Source organism: Diceros bicornis, chromosome X (genome assembly GCF_020826845.1).
Source record: "Diceros bicornis minor isolate mBicDic1 chromosome X, mDicBic1.mat.cur, whole genome shotgun sequence".
Taxonomy (NCBI): domain Eukaryota; kingdom Metazoa; phylum Chordata; class Mammalia; order Perissodactyla; family Rhinocerotidae; genus Diceros; species Diceros bicornis.
The window spans coordinates 68047219-68073586 of NC_080781.1; the positions used below are offsets into that span (position 1 = coordinate 68047219).

Here is a 26368-nt window from a genome sequence, read left to right on the forward strand (position 1 = left end):
GGGAAAAGGCAAAATATTTATCTTAAGGTATATAAAAGGTACAAATCCCTGTAGAGGAAAAGTAAATGCATATTTTCAGTTTGTCCAAATGTTAAGGCCTCTTTCTGATTCTTACAAGTGACCCTCAGACTTGAGCTGTTCAAAAATTTCCACATGAGCCCATCTGCTCACCAAGATATTTCTATGTTAAAAACCTTCAGGAAGGCATCTGGCCCAGTTTTTATGATCCCAAATTACCTCGGTTTCAATTTAATTTTTGTAAACTGGGATTCCCTTAGGAAGAAAGTAAAATTTTCAATCTTTAAAATAAAGGGATATAAGAAATAAAACTGTATCATCTTGCTCCATTTTCAGAGCCCATGTCTCAAAACTATAGCTTATTCATCCTAATATATTAAAAAAATTACGTTGCAACACTGATTTAGAAATTTATATACTTTATCCTTTTGTGTGAGTATGTAATGTTATAATGTAAAATTAGTACATTATAATAAATGCTCTTTTTCTTGGCATTTCCTCTGAGTGAATCATCTTTCATTTTGATTTGTCCATTATTTCACTGTATAGAACCACCTTAATATGACAGAGTTAAGAGAAAAATATTTAAGACTTAGTTACAGCCCCTACAATAACTGTGTTTTTCAGGTAATTTAAGTTTTCCTTAGCTGAAAATACTGGTTAATGACCACAACGACCCAATGGTCTAGAGACCACCTCCAACCATATGAAAAGAAAATAGCTTCAACTCTCTTAGTGGGGAAATCATCCCCACCCTAAAACCATTCCTATCCTTCCTTGACTAAATGTTTCCCATATCACAGAATCACTTACTTTGAATACCACTATTCACACTCAAAATGAATATTACTTCTTACCTGCTTGATTATGCAACTAAATGAAATATTTTCCATCAGCATCACTGGAAATGTATAGAAAGAATCAACAGAAGCAAAATTTCTATCTAGACTAACCACATTTCTAGTAATGCAGCTGATTTAATTCAAAGTGCCTTTTTTTCCTCAGAAAAGCAGTAATGTCTATTGCTTCACAGTAAGAAATGTCCAAGAAAAAAAAAACATTTTGCAGTTGATTATACATCTTAGTGTTAACTCCAACTTCAAAAGTAAGATCCTGCATCACTTACTCTGGTGTCAAAGACTGTGAAATACTAGCTTCAAGCTATTTATCAAATTGCCTTTATATAACAAAACTGGACACCCGAGTTGGGTAAGTTTAGATATCCACCTACCAATGACAACAATACAAAACCAAACAGAAAAAAACATTAGTCTCACCCAGACCAAATTATCATTTAAAACACATTAAAACCATAAACCAATAAATACTTTAAAACATTTTATGAGAAATAAAACCTCATTATATAGAGTTATGTGGCCAATCATGAGATACCAAGTTTTTCAAACTGAATGATTACTACCAAATAAATTAAAGCAAGTTCAAATTGGAAAAGAGAGGAGCATTCTAAGTGAACACATACCAACATTTTATTATTTCTAGCAGGCAAAACTTGATTATTTTGTTTGGGCTCATCCTCGTTATGTCAAGCTTAAAGGAACTCATTAAATTACTGAAAAAAGAAGGGAAGAACTTGTAATAAAGTAATTCTGAAGTGTCAACACAGATTAGAGTCCTAATCATTTAAAGAGTATACATAACGTAATCCTCTCCTATTTACCTAAAGGTCACTAACAATGCATTGGATGTTCCCTTATACATATGTGTGAGCATGTGCATGAACACATCCCATTTAGTTGTTTCCTTGTATAACTTCAGATAGTAAAAACAGTGCATTTAAGATGGAAATAGAAAAGGCAATTAACTCCCTAAGCTTTTTAGATCACTTCCAATATGGCAACTTTCAAATTATATCAGGGTTTTTAAGTCTTTAAAAAGAAATATATAAATTTTGGTCCAAAACAAAAGCAATACATCATTTTGGTGGAAAAATAAAATTCCCACCACTAGAAAATAGTTATAATGTTGGTTAGTGATGAAGAACATTCTACATACCAACATGAGAATTAAGGTTTTTCCTCCAAAAGGTATATAGTGGCAAATACTTTTAAAAATGTAAGTATACGTATTTATCATTGAATTATTTCAATGGGGGGGTGGAGAGGAGAAACAATGAACCTACACTGTCTTCTTTTCTTTCTTTTTTCTTAATTTTAAGAAACAGACACTTTCCATCTAAATTGTCAGCATAAGGGAGTTTTTAAAAACTACAAAAATTTGGAAACCAATCTGATTCATTTGGTTATGGATATCAAATGGCTATCAGGCTTCAAAAATGGAAATGGAGTAAAGTCAAAATAGTAACAAAAATTATGCTTTGAGCACAGCTAAGGCAGTAACAAGAAAATAATTTGGGGATAAATATAGATACATTAAAGAGATTGTGAAAGATGTAAAATTCAAATCCCCTTTCAAATAAATCTTATCTAAAAGAAGGATTGTAGAAAATGGGAATGTATGATTTTCTTTTAATAAAACAATTCTGCTTCAGTGCAAATGTGTAGTCAAAAAAAAAAAAAAGAAAGGAAAAAAATGTCTCATGTGACTTAGCAGGAACAGTTTCCACAGCCCTTCACACTGTTAACAATTTCTTCTTGTAGTTTCTTCCTTTCCTCCTCTTTGGACACATTTTCTTTCTTTGCATCCCATTTGGGATAAACATGGTTCTGCACACGGCTGCTCTGTGTATGCCACATTTCTGAATAGATACTGCCAGAGTTAGCAAGCAAACCCTGGTGGGTACCACGTTCAGCTATCTTACCCTAAAAAGCAAAAACAAGAGAAACATAGAGAAAGATTATATAACTAGCATAATAATTGAAAATATGTAATATTTTCTAACTAAATATTTTGAAGGATTTGCACTCATTAAAATACCTCTCCCAATTTCTCATCCACAGTATAAGAGGGAAAAATCGAGGTAGGAATGTTTTCTTCACCGTAGAGCTATCAGTCCAGTGAACAAACAAAAATCTCTGAAATTCCATATACCGTAAACCATTTTGCATAGAAGAAATAAAATTTTAATGTTTTATTTTTCATTTTGAAGGGCAGAAAGGGTGAAAATTTTTTAAAGGTGATATTTTCTGTAATCAGTAAATGTTTAAATCAAAAACACTGTTATTTATACAAGGATTTAAATGATTTAAAAATATCTTGAAATCCTTATGTGTATTTTGAAATAAAAAAGATGTCTCCATGAAAAGTTTACTTCTTCCAATAGTTATTCTTATTAACAATAGCTATTAAACTTGACATTGCATAGATTTGGTATAGATTCCAATATCTTATCCACAATTTGTCTCTTGACAGCTACTGTTAAATATGCTGGGAGACAAAAGGAATTTTGTCACTTTTACTGGTACTCCTGGTGATAGGACCTTTACAGATATACTCTTAAGCAAAATAACTGAAATTTGTCTGTGCCCACTTCTGAGTGGTTAATTGAAGGCTGCCCCCTTGATTGCTGGCTGGGCAGTCTAAGAAAGAACTATTTTGCTCAGCTATTTGAATTCCTCTGGATCTTGAAGAATGTAGCCCTCAACCTTGGTATGTGTAGACCACGTCATAGGCACCAAAGTCCCCATGGATTATATATTTTATACTTTTCTATCTACCACTGTCAAAAACAAACAAAATAAAATCCTCAATGAAAACTTCATCAAAATCTATTAGAAAGAATGGGATTATTTTTGTGGAAACACCAATGAAATAAATCACACATAATTTATCCAGTAATAAAAATGTATAAAATATATTTTAAATTATTTTTATTTGTATTAAAGCACAAATACCTTAAAAATACCTTAAAAAGTCAAGTAATATTACAAAGCTTATAACAAAAAGAACAGTCTTTTGCCTCCTCCTTCTCCACTCAAGTATCTCCTTCCACTCCCCAAATTCATATCTACTTCTTCTGGTGTTTACATACACGTATATACGTGTGCGTGCACACTTGTGTGTGTGTGTATATATATATATTTGAAATTTAGCACTCTTATACTATTATACTATCCCACATTCCTCCTGTCTCATTCTTCATTCTCCTAATAACACTGGTTATATCACCACTGTTTAAGTTAATATTCAGTGTTTACCTTATTATGACTATGTAAGTATTACCTGTTGAGCCAAGTAGGTACTAGGATTTTATAGATATTTTCTCATATAATTTTTTATTCTTCTTGGATTTAGTAATTGCCTTGTTTTATCATGTGCTTAGTTTATGTCACTATTGGTAATTCTCTCTAAACTTTATTCTAGAATTATAAAACTTGTGTGAACACTATTTTTATCATAATGAACTACATTAGGTAATCTATTAGTTCAATTCTACCCCCCCCAGACCCTAGAGATATTCCTCTCACAGCTTTTAGGTTCTCTCTCTCTTTTTTTTTTTATTTTTTTTGCTGAGGAAGATTCGCCCTCAGCTAACATCCATTGCCAATCTTCCTCTTTTTTTGCTTGAGGAAGATTAGCCCTGAGCTAACATTTGTGCCAATTTCCCTGTACTTTATGTACGGGTCACTGCCACAGCATGGCTGATGAGTGGTTTAGGTCTGTGCCTGGGATCTGAACCTGTGAACCTGGGCCGCCGAAGCGGAGTGTGCTGAACTTAACCACTAGGCCATGGGGCTGGCCCCTAGGTTCTTTTCTTTATCCTCAACTCTGAAATTTTATGATAATGTGACTTGGTGTGTTTTTATTTCCTTCCCATTCATTGTGGTGGGTACTTGGTAGGCCCTTTCAATCAGGAAACTCATGATCTGAAGTTCTGGACAATTTTGGGGTATTATTTCTCTGATAATTTCCTCCCCTTTTTCCTATCCTCTCTTTCTAGAACTAGTCAGATGTTGGATCTCTTAGACTAATCCTCTAATTTTCTTATCTTTTGTCTATTTTCTCTCTCTTTTTGTTCTACTCTTTGGAGATTTCCTTGACTTTATTGCAGCAATGACATTTTTCATTTCCATAATCTCTTGTTCTCTGGTTGTTCCTTTATTTATTTACCACTCCCATTTTTAATTTTGAAATGTTGCAAGATTAATAACAATGAACACCTATACACGCTTCTCCTAGTTTAGCAACTGTTAATTTTTCCACATTTGCCTTCTCCTACTTCATCCTCTCTCTAATTTTTCACTCTTTTTTGCTAAATCATTTGAGAATGACTTGCAGACATCATTACATTTCACCCCCAAATATTTCATTAGCATGTATCTCCTAAAAACAAGGACATTCTCCTACATAACTGAAATACAACTATATCACACCCAAGAAATTTATCTAACTTTTAGTCTACGTTCATATTTCATCAATTGTCCCAATAATGTCCTTTGTATATATTTTTTCCATCCAGAATCCAATCAGGATCTATACACTGAATTGGTAAGTTTCCTACTCTGTGTGGGTGTGTGACATTGACATTTATTCTAAAATGTCCAGGCTCGTCTTTTAAAGAATGCCTTCAAGTTGTATTTGTCTAGTTGTTCCTGATTATTAGATCCAGGCTAAACATTTTTGGTAGAAACACAATATAGGTAATGATGTGTCCTCAGTACATCACATCAGGAGGTACATGATGTCAATTTGCTCCACAATTAAGTTTGGTCACTTGGTTAAGGTAGTGTCTACCATATTTCTCTATTTTAAAGGTACTTTTTCTCTCTGTAATTAATAAGTTATCTATGGGTTATACTTTCAAACTGTGTGAATATTCTATTCCCCAATAGTTTTTCACCATACGGATTTAGCAACCAATGATGATCCTTACCTGAATCAATTATTACAATGGTGGTTGTAAAATGTAATTTTCTAAATTTGTCATTCCTTCTACATGTGTTAATTGGCATTCTTTTTAAAAAAGAGCTTTCTCTTTCTCCAAGATAACTTTTCTTAAAGTATTATTATGGAATTATAGATTAGTTTTTTTATTCAATGTGTTGTAATTTATTAGTATCCTTATTCTTTATGATGTTCAAATTATCCCACATTTGGCCAGTGGGAACCCATTCAAAATAGTTCCTGTCTCCTTGTGATATGTCTTCCTTAGTTTCCCTACCCTAGATTTGGAATCAGTCATTTCTCCAAGGAGTCTTGGCTCCTTTTAGTGACGGAGGGTATTTAGTATTTTTAGTGACGGAGAGTGCCCAAGATCTAGGTGTTAGGTATACTCATTGCTCCCGGGATTTCGTTGCTTCTAGGCCTTTCCAGTGAACAGAGTTAGGAAATTTTTTTTTCCATCATGAATTCATATTGATAATTCTGTTCCAATATAACATCATACAGTTCCTCCTCTTCTTCTCCCATTCCATATTTTTATCTTTCTTCTCCCAAGTAAGACCTCTGTTTCCCAACAACATCAATATATTTACTCATATGCCCAGTCTTACAATAGACACAAAATAGTTTCAAAATAGCTACAAAATAGCTACTCCCATACTACTACCAACAACAAAGTTCAAATTTTCTTTGAGTTATTTTTGTCCTTATAATATATTCCACTAAGGGTAAATAATCAGAGTAACGTATTCAAAAGTTACTTGAATTAATTCTATTTTTCTTCTGCATGGTTATGTTATCAATTTGTTATGCAGTTATCTTCACTTCTTTTTGTTTGTATTCAATTTTTGTGTTTCCCCATTCTTGCTGATCTTTAAATTTTTGAATATACAAAAACATTAGCATGGTTCGAAAATCAAAATAATATAAAAAATATAATCAGGAAAGTCTTGTTCCCTCCCCTATCTCTTCTACCCCTTTTCTATCCCAACTCTGTAGGTAGCCAATTTCTTTAGTTTCTAGTTTATTCTCCCTGCGTTTCTTTTTGCAAAAATAAGTAAAAATACATATGTTCTTTTTCTCTCCATCCTCCTTGCAAAAGGTAGCATACTATATACTCTTTTGCATCTTTCTTTCTTTCATTTAACAACATATCCTGGAACTCATGCCATGTAAGTCTCCTTTACATTTTTTCTTAACAGCACTTGTTCTTATTTTAGAAATGCTATATTTTCCATGACTTTTGATGATATTAATTATATTTTTTAAGTTTTCTTATGCTCTTTGCATTGTCTACATTTTCTACTGAGTTTCTTTTTTCTGCTTGTTTTGGAGGTCTTCCTTTACTATCCACTGACACTTAAGAATGGAGCATTAAAAAGCTGACTAGAAGCTCTGTGTGCATGGAAGTGGGCTTTTCAACTGTTGGGTTTCACTGTAGGATGATCATGTAGGTATCTGGTCATTTTGTTGGGGTACCCAAATACGAATATCTTTTTTTCTAGAGCTACTTTTTTTTCTCCAGAGAGGAATTCTCCAATTATCTGCTGATGAGGGAAGGAGTGGTGACAGAAATAAACAACTGGTTGTCAAAGTTCTTGGAGCCAGTGGCAAAAGAGAGTCTCTGGTCTTATTCTTCTCTATGATTTGATTTCCAGTTAATCCTGCCCCTCTTTGTTAATGTGCTTGGTAGTTTTCTTGTGTCCAGAGCCTCTCTGACACAATTTATGGACACATAAACCTCAAGCCTTTTGCCAAGGCTGGGAAGGGGTAATCACCAGGCTTCAAGGGGTGAGAAAGGGCCTTGGGAACTCTTATTTCTTATGTAGATTTAACCTTAATACTACAAGAAACTGCTGACAGAACACATGAGGTCACATTAGTTTCACCAGAAAATGAAAATCTCTGATCTTCATAAACTAGCAATTACAGAATCATCAAATTATAAACATAGAGAGATTTCAGAGACATGTGCTATGATCATTAATAAATTAGTTTCAATTATAATCCAAACTCCAAGTGGCAATGTTGTGATATAACTATATAGCTACTGTTAACCTCATGGCATGAAGCAGTTAAGCACATGCCTGCTAAAGTACTTGTAACATTTTATATTTATAAGAAAAGGCTCTATGTGCATGACTACATACAATTAGAAAGTTTAGTTTAAAGCACAAAACAGCAGATTTCATTTCAGATTCTTGAGCATCAATGACATAATAAAGTATATTTACAAAATTTCCCATTTAAGAAATTCTGGTACAATCATACTGAAAAAATCAGTTTATTATCTAATGAATGTAAGCATTTATGAACAAACCAACAAAAAGACCTAGGGTCTCAAGTGCACAGGTAATTTGTAAAGGAAGTAACATATACACCACAGAACTGAACACCATATAAGAAATTTTAGTGGTGTGAAAAATTCTCTCTCAATAACTCAATATAGAAAGTATGTGAGAATGCTGCTTCTCTCTTAACACCCAGTACTCACGCTTTCAAAATGATAAAGAAATGAAAGTTTATATATTATAAAGGAAAAATAATCATAGAGAAGGCTAAATGGGAGGTGAAAAACTGAACAACGTTAGAAATAATCAAGTAGTGTGAGGTGGGGAAAAGATGTCCTCACAGAGAGGAGAAAAGGAAAACTATTACAATTTTCAAATCTACCAATCACAATAGTGGTACTCTGATTTGTTCAGAACATTTGGACAGCACACTCTTATAGTAATTTCCTCAGAAGAGATAAAGCAGGCTGTCTTTTTTCTTACTTTCCCCATGAGGAAAAATATAAAATAAAAATGGCCATGTTTGAAACTGACCACTTTATTTTATGCTAATTTTCTTTTAGACATCAAGGGTATGTGCAAATATTACAAAAAAGAAAATACAACACACAGTAAACACATTGAGCAAAGATTCTGTACAGAGCAAAAATGAATGCAGAAAAATTATTTTATATATATACCCTTTAAAATCTGCCTCTATCATATAAGGATTTAATGCTTTCCTGATCTAACTTTGCTTTTAATACTTTAATAAAGAGTGAGTTAATACAGTTTATTCCTGCTTGGAAGTGGCATTATTTCCTATCAAAAGGAGGTAAAAATGGAATCCTATCAGGATTCAATCTCATTCAAAGAACACAAATCCTGTTTATTTCTTTAGAAACAATATTTAAGTTGCTTGTGTTTGTAACAATTGCCAATATTCTTCAAATACTAAACTTAAAAGTTAAATCTCTTACCTGGTCCAAGACAATGATTTCATCTGCATCAACCACTGTTGATAATCTGTGTGCAATGAAAATAGAAGTTCTGTGTTTGACCGCATCCCTCATGGCACCAAGAATAGTCTGCAAGTTTGACAACAAGAAGAGTAGGAAGGAAAAAAATATTTATCTATTTGATAAATATAAATTAAAATAACCATACATTTCTTAAAGGCACATATAAAATGCCAATTAATTTTGTATTACATAAACCTTATACTACTACCAAATATTTGACCTAATCTAATCACTAAGAGGAGGAGAAAATTGATCAAAAAGAGAAGGCAAATATGACCATATTATCATGGAAAATATTATCTTTAAGATAGGTAACACTTCTTTAAATTATAGTCTGGAGAAGGTAGATATTTTCTATACTTAAGGACAAACAAATAATAATGATGAATCCAGTGATATCAGGAGCATAGCCAGATATGATGTTTATCTGCCCAATGAGAGCAAAAATAAAATGAGGAGGTACTCAAGTGATAGGATGCAGAGAAATTCAAAACATCAAGAGATAGGAGACTCAAAGTGTATACGAGCATTTGTTTTTCCTTAGTTCAAACTCAGAGGAGAGAAAGGGTGACAAAGACTAAAGTTATGTTTAAAGACTAAAGACTAAACTGTATGTTTAACTTGAGGAAACTTCATATTCAAAAGCATTCTGACTTCTTAATGCATTCCGGAAAGTACATTTTTGTTTACCGCCTGTAAAGTATGAGAGCTGTCTATATATTCAGCTATACTTGGAAACCTGGGTCTAAGTACAGCTAGCTAGATGGAAAGAGCAGTGTAGGGGAATGGGGACAATGGCTCCCTAGAGATATTTCTAAACACTGTGTTTATTAAAGGAATAAAATGTTAAGAGTAGATTGTTACCCAGGAAAAGAAGACCTTAAATTTTAGAAGGGCAGACTGAAAACCAAGTGCAAGGCCAATTCTGAGAAAAAATATATTTGTGGGGACTCCTCTTCCTTACCCTCAAGAACTTAAACTCTGACATCCTACCGAGTGCCCTAGACTTTTTAAAAAGGTCTATTAAAATATACCAAATCTTCTGGTAATTCATTCCCTTCAGGGAGGGTCTCTGCTAGCTCTTAACGCTCTATGAGATATTAAAGCTATGTAACTCAAATAATGACTGTTAGGACTTTTAATTTGTGGTAAATGTGGATGACATAGTTTTAGGTATAAAGTTCTTGTAACCAGATTCCTACCCTGCCTGCGAATGGGGTCTGGTCCTGTGTAAGGTTCTCTTTAAATATAACAAATTCTCATGCTAAACAATTCACTTAGAAATTAAACTGTTTTAAACATATGGCAGATCAAATAATATGCTCTGAAATTTAATTCCATATGCAAATATTATGTTATACATACTGTAAAGCCAAAATTAGGCCTCTCCTTCAACACTGGATTTTTACTTATAGTCAAGTAAAACATAGGTGAATGGAGGCAACTGACAAATAACATCTGTCTATTTTGAGTTCTAGATTAAGGGGATTTGCTCATGAAGTTATCACTGCTGTTAAGACTTTTGTATTTAATGCAAACATGTTGTGAGTCTAATGTAGTTGCTGGGTAGTACCATGACTTCAGTGTCACAACATTTTGGTGTTTCACAATACTTGTGAAATGAATATAGATTGACAGCAGCACTGCAGGCTGTGTGTGCCTGACTTGCACCTCAGTAAGCTGCTCCATGATAAGTGAACGGCTTTCTGGTATGTATTGTGTCACAATCATTTACACGATCTGTTTTAATGAGTGTTCAGTGGCAACAGCAAAAAGACTAAAACCTTCTTCCTTTTGTCAGCAGATGAGGCAATTCCTACAGCTCTATAAAATGCAAGGGTAATACAACAAGAGCATAAGATGTCACACAGTTCCAAAAGGAGACATGTTTGCAAATGGACTTAAAAATGCGATAGTTCAATGCAACCTGGCATTCTTACTATTATCACTTGCTATATGGGGAAAAAAGGGCTAGGTATTTTGCTCTATGGTACCCCCAATTGAAGTTCATTCAAAATACAGAAGAATGTAACCATTTTACTGAAACTTTCAGGGAGAAAAGTTAAGCATTGGGAATTGACGAGCTTTGTATTTTCATCATCATTTACCTCTTCAGTAATTGAATCTAATGATGAAGTGGCTTCATCATAGAGAATGACTGGGGGGTCCTTCAAAATGGCTCTTGCAATTGCTACTCTTTGCTTTTCTCCTCCTGGTAAAGAAAAATTTTAGTTTAAGAAAGGATACATAAAGACATACTTTATGTTTTTAGTATTTTCATTGATTACAACCATCAAGTAATACCTTCAACATTTACCTCTACTCCTGACCACTGTTCATTTTACTCAATTGTAAGAGTCTAAGTTCATAGATAACATCCTTTGACAAATTATATTCCCTGGAACATAAATCTGGCTTCTTACTTCATGGCAGGCAAAAAGAATGAGGCGGGGAGGTAACAACTTTGATTCCACAATTATTCTTCTCACCAGAAATATGCTCATTACATATGTTACTTTATATGTACTTTATATTACTTCCCAATGAATAGCAATTCAGAAAAATTTCAATATTAGAGAATCAACAAAGCCAAAAATAAATTCAGTATCTGAAACCTGAAAACTTACAGACATGTAACTATAAATATCTAAATTTATCTCTTAACATAAAAAAGTATTCAGCCAGTATACTCAAGGATTTTTTTTTAACAGAAAGCTATTTTCACAGTACTTTTCAGTGTTAAGGGTACATTCTAGATACCCCTTATTTCACTTCAGTTATTTGCTATAGATCTCTAGCATAGTACAATTTTAAAACACAAAGGAAACAGAGGCCCAGAAAAGTTAAGTGATTTGCTCTAGGTAACAAAGCAAGTTCCAGCAGACTCTCGACTAGACCTGGCAAAGTCCCAGTCCAATGCTCTTCCTACCACAATGTGCAAGCCCACATTTATTCCTAAATACACTCTAGTGAAAATAAAGTAATCTTTCTTTCTTCTCTAGGACTTTTGTAGGTCTAAGGTCATCAATCTTACATAGAACTATGGTTGGAAGTATAGAAGATGGTTCTTTGATGAATATGCCCCTTTTGGCTTCTTTTCTTGTCCATTATCCATTAATTTATAAAAGTCTGAAAAAACTTACATTTTTCAGCTTCGGTAACCTCTTCAGGAAACAAGCTCCATCTGTTGATTATCTGGTACACCAAGTATTTCATTTTTATTTGCTCTGCAATTACTATCTTCAACATATAAAGGGGACTCCTTATGTCTATTAGTGAATAAGTTCATGTTCATGCTATTCACACTCCTCCCCATTTCATAAGATCAAATTCTCCTATCAAAGCAGGCACCACGCCAGAACTATCTGCTTACCCACCTAGCAACTCAGCAGCAGAAAGCTCCTACAAGAAGCAGATACTCAGAGGAAGGACTAGTTTTGACATACCTCCCAAATTTCAAGTGGAAACCAACCCAGTTTCAATTCTATTCGATAGAATTTGGAACTTGGAGAAGAAACATTTGTTTGTTCTCTATCATAATTATTAGCATAGATGTTAAATAATAATTGCTCGTTTTAGAGGTCTGGTTATAAGGCAATGGGTATTAGGTAAGAATAAAATTTCTTTAGCCATTCCTACCCCCAAAGGCATGCAGAGAGGGAAAAAATGGAAAATGGAATGCAGCATAGCTATCTGATGCAAAGTCATGTGTTGAGAGGGCTAGTCTATGCTATGTGATGAACTGGGGATCTCTAGAATTACCCAAATGGACAAATAATCTGGGGTGGGTTAGTTAATTGGAAAATACTCCTATTAAGAGCAATGGTAAAGTATAAAGGTAGAATGGAATGATGCAGGCATCTTATACTACCAGGTAATGACCAAATAACTACTACAAACCAACTTAACTTGAAAATAATCTTTGCTTAACATTTTCTAAACCTGTATCAAAACAGTCTAATAGACTGCAAATTCCTTGAGAGCAGGTCCATTTATGTTTCACCTTTTAAAATCTCAAATAATTTAGCAGAGTAGCTTGCACACAGTCTATACCTAATCAATGTTATGAATAAATGAATCCAGTTTGCAAAGAGGAGGAATGGGGATTCATTCAAGTTCATGCAGAGCATTCTTCATTCTCTTTTTGCCTTACCCCCATCCGTAGTCTATACATTTCCTCCCCAAACTAAGCTACAATAAAGAATAAATGTAAAGGATATAGTATGTTTGTATGAGTTACATTAATACTTTCAGGCATTAGATATCGTTATACTTTCGGAATTCACATAATTTGGGGCAAAGAAACATTTTTATGGATCCTCCAAAAAATTAGTCATTTTAGGATAATTCATTAATAAATCTAGCAATATCATAATTAAACACTTAAATAGAAATGTACAAACCCCAAAATTTACTTTACCACTGAACCAATGACATAAAAATAAAGTTGGCTGTAAGGAAAATATAGTAGTTAAGTATATCAAGCATAAGGAGGTCTCAAGTATTGAAAACATCCCATAATGATCTAGGAAATTATGAGGAGATGCACTATTTACTGTTGAATTACTTCTCCCTACTCTTACTACTTTCCCAGGTGAATAATGATCTTGGCTTTCCTTTAATATTAGGATTATGGATAATAAGCTAACAATAATCTGAGCAGACATCAGTAACTTACTATTAAGCACTTATAATATTTGCAGCTGCAAGTGAAAAAAAAGACTTGTGTGACTTTAGAACAGTTACTTCTAGTATGTTGAACTGTTTACAGTGATGGATAGGACACTGGGGACCTTGTCTAAAGCAACCAGATGAGAACTAGGTTTGTACTATTTCACTATATTTTTTAGAAAATGGCTTGGACATATTAAAGTTTGAAGGAAGTATCCAATTGGGGGTGGGTCTAAAATCTTTGATTACCTGAAAGCTTGAGCCCTCGTTCCCCTACTTGGGTGTCATATCCATGTGGCATTCGAAGAATTGCATCATGGAGTCCAGCTAATTTTGCCACTTCATATACTTCCTCAGGTGAAGCATTGATGTTTCCATATAAGAGGTTGTAGTAAATGGTATTATGGAAGAGGACAGCATCCTAGAGTAGATTTATATATACATACATATATATGTATGTCCATTATAAAAAATTCAAACAAGAGTAAAGGCATAAGGCATAAAGGCATAAGAAGATAACATGATAACTCCTTTTATCACCCCCCTCATCCCTGCAATCCCATTTCCCTTCCCAGAGCTAATCACCATGAACAATTTGTTGTGTATCATTTCAGACTTTTTTCGATGCATTTACATGCCTAAACATATACTGTTTTTTCCAACACGAGTGGGGCCATACTATATATATTATTTTGCAAATTGCTTCTTTCACTTAACATATCCTGGAGATTGTTCATGTCAGTAAGAGAAACCTGCCTCATTCTTTTTAACAGTTGTATGATACTAAGGATGTATCATAATTTATTTATCCATTCCTCTATTGATGTACACTAATGTAGTTTCCAAATTTTTGCTACTACAATCAATGCTGGGATAAAATATCATTGTATATATGACTTTATGCACCTGTGTGTTTCTGTAAGAAGGATTCCTAGAAGTAGACTGATGAGTTAAAAGGTAAGCATATATTTATCCTTTGATAGTATTGCCCATTGTCTTCCAGAAAATGCTGCAACATATACATGCCAACCAATACTGTATGAGGGTGCCAGGTCTCCATCCTCAGCAACTTGATATTAATAAGGTTTAGTTATTGCTACTTTTAGAAGTAAAATGTGCTTTTTGTTTAAATTAGCATTTCCCTAATTACTAATGAGGTTGAATATGTTTTCATATGTTTCTTAGAAGCTTTTAAACTGGACTTAAAGAAAACAAAGAATTTATGCATCATAGATTTCTTTTTTGGAGAAAGTTCACTGCACGCATTCATTTGATATTTCAACTTATTCTGACATGGCACACTAAAGCTAGTTTACTTAAAGTGAGCATCCATCTCCCACTTTTCTTTCAGTCTCCAAATGGTTGAAAGGTACTAGTTTCAACTATTAGTTCACATTAACCAGGATACTAATTAATTAAGATCTTCTTCAACATCATAATCAGCCCCATAGTTTCAGATATTATTTAAAACACTATTTTAATCATTTATATACCTACTATTAACAAAAGTTTTTCTTGCACTGAGAGGGTACTTAAACCCAATGAGATTAAAGTTCTATAAAGAGAAAATACTTATTTTTTAAATATTTTATATTCAGAAAAAAGTTAACAAACAAATGCTAACTGGAAACTTTAAAAATAGAAAAAAAAGGTAAAGTAAAAATTAATTAAATAATTCATTATCCCACCATCCAGCAATAACTACTATTAACATTTTGGTGTATTATCTCCTATCTCTTTTCTCTACTTATATGTATTCATTTAATATTATAACATTGGGATATTATATTTCGTTTGGTATCTTCTTTTTCAAAAAACTTTTTATCTGAGTATTTTTCCATGATACTCAATATTCTTTACAAATACAATATTTATAAATGGCTGTATGACATTTGATCCTATGATGATAATTTAACCATTTACTTATCGTTGGATATTTATATTGTTTACAACTTCTGCTCTTATAAATAGTGCTGTAATGAACATCTTTGCATATAAAAATCTGTTTATTTCCTTACTAAAAGGTCCTAGAGGCAGAATTATTGGAATAAAGGGCATGACTATTTTTCAGGCTCTTGATACATACTACCAATTTGCTCGTCAGGAAAGCTGTATACTTCCACTGGCAAAACAACAGACTGGCCATTTCACACAGTCTTGCCCAAACTAGATATGAATTTTAAAATCCTTGCCAATCTGACAGGTGAAAAATGGTATCCCATTGTTGATTTAATTTATATTGCTCAGACCTCCAGTGAGGATGACCACGTTTTCTTTAGTTTATTAACCATACATATTTTCCCTTAGTGAATAAGATGTTCCATTTTTCAAAAGGACGAGGGTAATTGTTACATAGCCCAAGAGAATGGCAGGAATCTAGTTACAAGGATGATGACACTGAGCCCTAAGTAGGCACAGCCCAGAATTCAGTTCACTTGATACACAGTTTAGGTCAGTGTTTCCCAACATATAGTCTACAAATCATCTATATCAGAATCACCTCGGAGGCACATTTAAAAATGCAGGTTTCTGGGCTCCAAACTGCCCTCTTAAACCAGAATTAAAGTGCGTGAAAGAGAGTTGGAATTTCAATAATCTCCCTAGGTACTTCATGCACACTAACATTTGAGATTCCCAGTGAAAGGGAGGACAGGATACAGTGGCATGTGTCAGATCACTTGGGGACTTTTTACAAGCTACATATCCCTGTCTGATCCCTTTCTTACAGTTCTTCCAGGGATTTGATTCTGATTCTAGGCTGCAACTAATTCCCAGGTCTCTCTATTGGCTTTCACCATAAGAAAAACTCACATCCTATAAGGCTATCTTCTTGTTTTCTCAGATCTTACTCTGAATTTATTTTTCCCCCTAAAGTCATTCAGCAAATACTTGTTAAATGCTTACTATGGGTCAGGCACTGTGCTTGATACTGAGGGGTTAGTGGTGAACAAGGCATACAAACTTGAAGTTAGCAGCCAAACTGCTTTGTAATTTTTATAAATTTACTATGTCAAAAACGATTCAAAATTGCAATAATAGTTTTCATTTACTGAACATTTACGTGATGGACATTGTACTTGGTGCTTTACACATATTATCTCTAATCCATAATAATTCTATCCTATAAGAGAAATGGTATCCTTATTTTATAGATGAGGAAACTTGAGGCCCAAGACCACAGAACTTATAAAGGTTAGAGCTGGGGTTAGAATCCAGTTCTGTTTGAATCCAATCTGGGCTCTTTCCTCTATATTATGCTATCTTTCTAAGGCTTAAAAAAGCTTTCCATCATGCAGATTTTCCACTCATGTTTTTTAAGTCTTTTTGGTAACAGAATTTGACCTGCAGGGCCTAACACTTTAATTAGCATATATTGACTCCTTGGATTCAAATTATTCTAGTAAAAGACCCACCAACCCAATAAATCTTCCCCCAAATAGGTTTTTTCCTTTTTTAAATACCTGAGGTACCACTCCCACTGCCTTCCGAAGGCTTTCCAGACTCACATCTTGTATATTTTGACCAGCAAGGTAAATGTTACCCTTTTGAGGCTCGTAGAAGCGAAACAACAGCCTCACTATTGTGCTTTTCCTGAAATTGGAGACAAGGAAAAGTTATTTAGCTCCTACTGGCATTAGGGAACCCCTGTTTTAAACCACAGTAATCATTTTCTTATGATAAAGAAAAAATATTACATTGGGAATCATCAAGCAACGATGCAGAATTTTAAAAATAACTAAATTACCCACCCTGACCCACTACCTCCTACAATGGCCACTTTCTTTCCTGCAGGGACTTCAAAAGATATTCCACTAAGGACTTTCTGCCCCTCAATGTATTCAAAATGCACATTATCAAAGGCCACCGTAGCTGTCTGTGGTGTGATCTGAAGGGGAGATACCATCGCTTTGTCCTAGTAGGGAAGAGAAAAAAAAAGCCACTTTACACACTGCCTAGAGTACAGCTATGCAGACAATTGTTTAATTCACGGAGAGAAAAAGGAAAATAATGGGGAAGGAGGAGGTTTATAAGTGGAGTTAGACCACTTCCAAGAATGCTTTTAAAGATTTGTTTTTTCACTTCTCACTAACCTGAATGCTTTAATTTCTGGGTAATATTTTTGGGGGGGTTGTTGAGGGATGGTGGGCAGGGGAATAAGGAGGTCGAGGATGTGAGGAGAGGGAATCACACATTTTATATCATTATTAGCAAAAGTAAATCAAGTGCAAGTACAAATAATTCAAGTTAGCCAAATTTAGCTTCTATGTATAATATTCTTTGCTAACATTGTAAGGTTTCTAAACAATAAGTAAAAGCTATAACAACCTCTTAATACACATGATAGTCCCAATTCCTGCAAAAAAGAAATTGGTTTGCTAACATGGTGATGTAAAAATATTCCCCTAAAATAATCCTATTAATGGGATGATGCTCACATGCTTCTAAAAAGGTACTAAATAGATTACTTACTTTAATTCGGGTGTCTACCTTGAGTAGAGTAAACAAGGTGTTCATATCTATGAGTGCTTGTCTAGTTTCTCTATATACAGTTCCCAGAAAGTTAAGGGGTAATGAAAGCTGAAAAAGCAGTCCATTCACCATTACTAGATCTCCAACAGTAAGGGTACCTTAATATGCAGTTGGCAAAAGGAAAAAAAAAAGGATATTTTAGATATTTTGAATGTTTCCAGTTTAAGAAAGAGAAGTTTATAGTCTATTACTCTGGAATACAGTTCAAAACGTACATAATCAGTGACTCTTAGGCCTACTCAAATTTCAACGCATTTTAATCCATGATTTGGGAATACATGGAACTTGATATATGCTAAATCAAACAGGAAAAGCTCACTTATACACTACACATTATATACAAAAAAAAATGATTTCAGTGAGGATAGAAATAGAAGGCTAAAAATCTCTCCTTTCTTCCTAAGACACTAGCAAGTTTCTTTGGAATGTAAAATAGAAATTTTAAAAAAGAGTACATACCAAAAAATTGGAGCAAATGTATCATGATTAGGAACAGTAAACCAAGTATTAAGGTCACAGTGAATGAATGAACCCTAACTGAGCAGGCAAGTTACAGAAAAGAGGCAGAGACATTATTTACTTTTGAAATGTTCTGCAAATGAAAAACTAATAGAAAGATTAAAAGATTACTAGTAATTCTAAAAAAAGATTGCTTGCATTTTAGTCCTTTGGACTAAAAACTAAACTAATTACATTGTTTTTATTAGATGCTAAAAAAAAGTTACTCCTGAAAGAATCAGGTTGTAGCCCTACAAAATGTATAAACAGTAATCTCAATCAATGAGAGAGCTAGTGCTACACTTGTAGTGTTAAACAAAAGGAAGTAAAACAACATTATCAAAAAACAAGAAAACACATTCTGATACAAAAAGGAAAGTACTCCAAGGATGTTAAAGCACCTTATTGAATATGCTTTATAATTAAGACTAATATACACATTCCTTTCATTAATCTTTATTTATAAAGGTTAAATAAAACATCTATAAATGTGAAAACTGCAGATCCATTACCTGCCACAATTCCCTGACTGGCAAGCACCATTATAGCTGTTAAACCAACACTGAAAATAGCACTTTGACCGAAGTTCAGCATAGCCAGAGTAGAGGTACTTTTCAATGAAGCAGTCTCATATGTCTTCAAAAATCCATCATATCTTTGTGCTTCATAGTTTTCATTATTAAAATACTAGGAAATATACAAAAATAGTAACTACATACAAGTATAATTGGAATTTATTCTCTTCAGTGATGAGTAGCCTCTTCATCAGACTTCATGTATGGATACAATTTTGTACTGCATACTCCATTTTAAAAACTGACTTTCAATATATTCGATTGTGGCACTCCTACAGTTCTCCATAATGGACTGTATTTGAAAAGTTCATAAAATTCATCCCACAAACATTTACTGAATGCCTAGTTAATTTAAACTCAGATCTAAAAAAGCCATCAATGCCACTTCCTTCACAAAGCATTCCCTTGATCCCCTGAGACTCTGAATTGACAGTTCTCATTGCCCCTACCACATTATGCCTTCTTGTATAGTCATCTGCATACTTACTTTAACTCTCCCAGTAGATTAGCAAATTCTGGGAGGGCGAGGATTAAATATTAATCATTTTTTTACCACCCTCCCCCACTACAGGACTTAGCATAATGCTTTGCACACAGGAGGCATTCAGTAATATTTGTTAAATGAAAAAATGAACGGATAAATGAAAAATTAATCAAAAGCACTATGCTAGGCACTGAGGGAGAATCAAGAACTTACATGCCATTTTGATTAGCTTAGTGTTCATTCTGAGTCAAGATGCTAACTGTACTTTTATCACTTATAAATTATTTCAGAAGGTAAAATTCTGATGATGCCATACAAAAACTGAGGTGGAAAGAAAGGGCAATTTCTAAACAAAAGAATAACAATAAAGTACTATTATTCCATCACACCTAGAGATCTTATCCTAATCTGAAGCTCTAACTTACAGCACCTATTAAATTAAATGGCAGAACAAATCTTAGTGCAGTGTTAAAGGCAGAGGAAAGTATAATTAAACACATTACCTTCACAGTTTCATAATTCAGCAGCGAGTCTATGGCAGCATTACCTGCATCATTATCCGCTTTGTTCATTTCTATTCTAAATCTAGTTCTGTAAGACAAAGATTTGCATAGGCATGAAATGTTTGCTATAAAAGCATAATTAATCTCTAAACCTTGACTGGCCTCTGGAGAATACCTACCTCCACCGTGTGACGGCAACTGTGAATGCTGTGTACGCACCAAGTGTCCCAAGAGTCACCAATGCAAACTGGGCACCACATCTGTAATACTGGAGAAGGCAAAAGAAGAAATGAGAAACAGTCATTGTCCTTGTCAAATAGTTTTTATTATACAACAGCAAATCTCAGTCAAAATATTTTAATAAAAAATATGTTGGTGGAAGTTGTATAAACGAATAATTTCTCAAATACCTTAGAAAATCTACTTTAAGTAACAAGGGAAAAAAGCCAAACTGCACTTGCCACATTGATACCACTGTCAAATGATGATGATAAAAATAGTACAATAAGCCTTAAGAGGAATAAAAAATATATATACACTTTTAATTATAAAATATGAAATTGCCTAAAATTTTATGAGTGGTGAATAGAAACTAGATAATCTGAGCACACTAGTCCAAAGTCATACACAAAAATCTCTGCTAACAAAAAAATTGCAAGCACTAAATGGCTCTATGTGTAGAACTGAATAGCTCTTTACAATAACAACATGAGAAAGAATTTGGACAGTTCTTTGAAGCTTGTGGCAAAATAATTAAAAGAATGGCATATTGGGGCCAGCCCGGTGGCGCAAGCGGTTAAGTGCGCTCACTCCGCTGCAACGGCCCGGGGTTCGCCGGTTCGGACCCCGGGCGCGCACCGACGCACTGCTTGGCAAGCCATGCTGTGGCGGCGTCCCATATAAAGTGGAGGAAGATGGGCACGGATGTTAGCCCAGGGCTAGTCTTCCTCAGCAAAAAAAGAGGAGGATTGGCAGATGTTAGCACAGGGCTGATCTTACTCACAAAAAAATAAAATAAAATAAAGTGATAATCTTAAAAAAAAAAAAAAAAAGAATGGCATAATCCCTCTGGCACCATGGAATTTTGCTCTCAAACCATGGACATGCAATAGCACAACAGCTTCAAGTACTAAATAGCTACTAATGAGAATGTAAGATAAAAGCTTGTTATGAAAAATGTTTTACTTACCAAAACACCACTGACAAGAGTCACCTCAAACATGATGGGAAGAAGATTAAATACTAAAGCACTCAGGACAAAACTGATACCCCTTGTCCCTCTGTCAATAGCCTTTGATAAAGCTCCTGTCTGTCTGCTCAGGTGGAAAGCCAGATCCAGGTTATGAAGATGGAGAAAGACATTTTTGGCTATTCTTCGGATTGAATTTTGGGCTACCTTGCCAAACACTGCATTTCGAACTTCATTAAAAAAGGCAGCTCCAGCTCTTGATACACCATCTAACAATACATTCAAGAGAAAAAATGGGGTGTAAAAACATTAGAATCATAGGAGTGTAAAACCGGTGAGGGCTCAGAAAATGTTTGTATAATGAATGGATATATCATGGAAGACTTACACTAAAAGAAACCTAGAAAGCGTCTAGCCTAGTGACTACCAATCTTTCCACCATGGATCCCTTTCAGCGTTGTTTTCCCCTATAGATTCCAGATGTTGAAAGATTTTTTCCAACTAACAGTTTTAAAAAACAGCAGTCCATATGGCCTTATTGTGGATAAATGTACAGTATCTGTGGAGGTTTTCTGCTCTAATTCAATTCCCCCAAACAACAAATGATAAAATTGAGATCCTGAAGTCAAGTGCCTTGACTAAAGCATACCCCAACTCAAGTCTCCTTAGTCTCATAAAGTGTCCTTTCTAATGCATGGGGACATAAGGCATCATATTCCATTCTTCAAATTGTAGATCTATGTCATAGCTATTGAATATAATTTAATAAAGCATCAATGCATGTATATAATTATTTAGATATTTCCTATTTAACAGCTAACAACAAGAGTAATAAAATAACTAACCTGACTGAAAAGGTATTTTATAAGGAGCCTAACTATTAGAAGTGGTTGTTATGAATTTAATGTTTTATTTCATGTTATTGTTTTCTAGGACTTGGAAAATGAGACTGTTATTACAGAATTTTTGGAAAAGTATATCATAAAAGAACTTTAAAAAACGACATATCAAAAAAAAATCTCACATAAAACGATAAACATCCAAAATGCTAAGTTGTGTTTGTGGTGAAAAGGTCATCTGCTCAAATATGATAAAACCCTCTAGAAGAAAGTCAACACCTGTAGACAGATTAAAGAATCACACATACAGCCAATCAGAACTGCCGTTGCCATGGCTGCAACTGTATTTGGTGCATCACTCAGGTTCAGCATGTTTCCTGACATCTGGTTGAGGCTGTCTACAGCATATTTAAACATGAAGGGAACCACAATATTCATGGCCTAAAAAACACAAAAGCAGCAATTACCCACCATATGTAATATATTTAGTTATAAAAGTTCAAATATTTACCTTAAATTAGCATTTATGGGAATGTTTAGATATTAACCATTTACTAGTATTGGAATGATTTTCCCAGTTTATAAGATAAAATCTTTGGTATTGGGAGAGCTGTCATTTCAGGATTCCTACCTCACACTGACTGCCATGTTAATATTCATTTATAAGCTATGTGCATTAGTCAAATACTCCTGCCTGCGTGAAATCATCCCTGATCATCCACTCAAAAATGCTCTCTCCGTTATCTGAAATCCTAAAATCTCATGTCACTTATAGCAAACTGCCTTATATTGTACTTATTTGTGTATATATTTTTCTTTCCTACTAGATTCTTGAGGGTTTGTATCATATTCCTCTTCTTGTCCCATCCATGTTGAGTACAATGCTTTGTATATAGTAGGTATTCAATAAATATACGTAAAATTATTTGTTCACCAAAATAATGGTAAAACTGAAATTATATAGCAAAAAGGATCTCAAAAGCAGATAAATTACGAGTATCTGTGGCTGATTCACCAGTGGGGGGAAAAAAAACAACACTGATAGATCTATTTGCCCCACAAAAAGATTCCTTTGCTCCAAAATCATACAAAACAAAACCCACTGAATAACAAACTAAGCTTTCGAAAACCAACCTATTTCTCCATGAGAATACACCAAAAAATATGAAAGTTAGGGGTATAATGCTTTCATATATTTAAGGCAAATATTCAATCAATCACATTTCAAATTTTCTCCAAAGTTATAGTATCAAAAACACCAACCATCATTTAGAAACAGGAAGTTGGTTAGACTGTGAAAGTTTTCTTTGAAGAAATTAAATTCATATACATTAATAACACGTGAAAACAATTCAATGCGGCTTAATAGAAACAATGAAATCACAGCTCTTTTTAATGTTCCATTATTATGTCATTCATCTTTGTTAAACATAAAGAATTTATTGTCAACAAGCCTAAGTTAAGCTACAACTGACAGGAGCTATGTAAATCTTAACAATCAAGCTTTCAAAGCCAGGTATACAAGTGCCTTAGCAACCAAGGAGGTGCTCTAATATTCAACAGTTATCATTAAAACACACAGCAGATGCTGGGACACTTTTAAGAATATAACTATATGGGGTAAATTGCTTAAAACTTTAAGATTTCTAACTTCCAAAATATAATCTAATAGAACAGCAAGTTTCAAGTAGTATAAATTTCTCATTTGTGATTCCCATATAACCATATAACCTCAGGCTCTTGCTTCTGCTTTAAATCGTCTCCCCACTCAATTTACCTTTCCATTCTTCAAAATTCACTTTGAATCCCATTCCCATCACGATGCCTTCTCTGAAAGCTGCAGCCCATTTGGCACTTTCCATTTTCCAACTCCTCTTTTTTATAGTTTACACCTCAGTATTTGCCATTTTTATTATATATTTATCATTCACTTTGTCTGTGGGTGCATGTGCATGGATATACTGCTTTCTCAACCTCACTGGAAACCTTCTGTGGCAAAGCAAACATTTTGTGAACAACAGCTATATGAGTCGGGTATGGCGCTAGGTACCTTTTTACAAAGGTGAGAGCTGAATAAAATAACGATTCTATGAAATGGGTATTATCTCTATAATTGAGGAAACTCAGGTTCCATGAGGTTTAATGACTTGTCTGGTAAGCAGTAGGGTTGAGATTAAAATCCAGGTCTGACTTGAAATTCGGAATTTTTCTAGTATACCATATCAGCACCTTATAAAGCAGGGACCATGTTATTTTATTATTTTTTGCACTCCAAAATGGATGCCCTCAAATGCGCTGTTTAAACTAGCTATAGTTCTAAAGTATGGCACAAGTAATTTAAATAAATTTGAGTAGATTCCAAGTTTTCCATATAATAAGGCCATATCTCTTCACTTGCATTCCAAGACACTTTCTTGAGTAGGAGAAAAAGTGATAGTTACAGCTAGCATGCAATTCTCATAACTCACAGCCCATGATATCTTTGCCACAGCCAGAGTGAGTGGTGACTGAAACTAATGTATCACCAAGAAAGTTATGCAATTTTACTTTCTTGAAAATGTGTTTGGGTTTGGTCAAATTTGGGAGCATCCCTTGTAAGTGCGTAAAGAATGTGAATGTCATCTGTCCTGTGTTTTTATTGGCAGAAAAAGGGCAGTTAGCACAGTGCTAAGATCACAGCACTACCTCTAATAATAACTGTTGATTACTGTCAGTTTTCCCATAAAAGTAATTTTAAAAAAGAAAGAAAGAAAAAACACCAAAGAAATGGAAAGGATTATATTATATGTAGAAGTTTTTATTAGTACATATGTGTGGGTTCCATTGGCCTTGTGATATTTTGGGGATGGTGGGTGGTAAATACTGGTTTTCCCTAATATTCTGCCTTCAGCAGAACTAGACTTAAGCCATCTCAGACAAATGTAAATTTTTAAAAAACTTTTTATTTTGAAATAATTATAGACTCGCAGGAAGTTGCAAAAGTAGTACAGAGACTCATAACCCTTCACCCAGCATCTCCTAATGATGACATCTTATATAGCTGCAGCTCAATATCAAAACCAAAAATGTACATTGGCATATTACTGTTAACTAGACTACAAAACTCATTCAATTTTCACCTTTTTTAAACGTGTATTTGTGTGTGTGTCTTCTATATGGCTCTACACAATTTTATCCCATGTTGGGATCCATGTAACCATCACCACAATCAAGATACAGAACTAACCCATCACCAGAAAAGAACTCCCTTGTGGCATCTCTTTATATTCACTCTCATCTCACCTTGCCCCACCTCAGTCCCTGTCTCCTGGCAACCACTAATCTGTTCTTGATCTCTATAGTTTAGCCATTTTGAGAATACTATATACATGGAATCATATACTATGTAACCTTTTGAGATGGGCTTTTTTTTTCCACTCAGCATAATGCATTTGAGGTTCATCAAGGATGATGCGTGTATCAATAGCTCATCTTCTTTTATTACCGAGTACTATTCCATGGATGTACCAGAATTTATTCAATAATTCACCCCGAAGGACAATTTGGATATTCCAGTTTTGGGCTATTACAAATAAAGATGTTATGAACATTTTCATACAGGCGGTCATAAGTACTCACTTCTCTGGGATAAATGTCCAAGAGTGCAATTGCTAAGTCGTATGGTAAGTCTACACTGAACTTTTTAAGAAACTGCCATAACTCTTTGAGAGTGGTTGTACCATTTTACATTCCCACCAGTAAAGTATGAGTGATCCAGTAACTCTGTATCCTCACCAACATTTGGTATCATCATTATTTTTTTTATTTTGAAACTATTTTAATAGGTGTATAGTGATACCTCACTGTGGTTTTAATTTATGTTTCCCTAACAGCAATGATGTTGGACATCTTTTCACGTGCTTATTTGCCATTCATATATCCTCTTTATGTCTTCTGCACATTTTATAACTTGGATTTTTTTTTTGCAGTT

At 34.1% G+C, this 26368-nt stretch overlaps 1 protein-coding gene across 2 annotated transcripts in view; it reads right to left on the bottom strand.

Moving 5' to 3' along the window:
* Positions 1-1487: 1487 nt before the first annotated feature.
* Positions 1488-26368, bottom strand: part of ABCB7 (ATP binding cassette subfamily B member 7) — a 124430-nt gene continuing 99549 nt past the window's right edge. For both annotated transcript variants that reach the window (XM_058536208.1, XM_058536207.1), the window contains 12 exons: positions 22707-22839; positions 21560-21828; positions 20550-20638; positions 20371-20458; positions 19321-19495; positions 18251-18408; positions 17530-17693; positions 17242-17371; positions 14030-14201; positions 11218-11321; positions 9068-9175; positions 1488-2798 (listed from right to left, as the gene is read on the bottom strand). In XM_058536208.1, coding sequence (XP_058392191.1) covers positions 2583-2798; positions 9068-9175; positions 11218-11321; positions 14030-14201; positions 17242-17371; positions 17530-17693; positions 18251-18408; positions 19321-19495; positions 20371-20458; positions 20550-20638; positions 21560-21828; positions 22707-22839 — 1806 coding nt within the window. In that variant the 3' untranslated portion in view covers positions 1488-2582. The remainder of the gene's footprint in view (positions 2799-9067; positions 9176-11217; positions 11322-14029; positions 14202-17241; positions 17372-17529; positions 17694-18250; positions 18409-19320; positions 19496-20370; positions 20459-20549; positions 20639-21559; positions 21829-22706; positions 22840-26368) is intronic.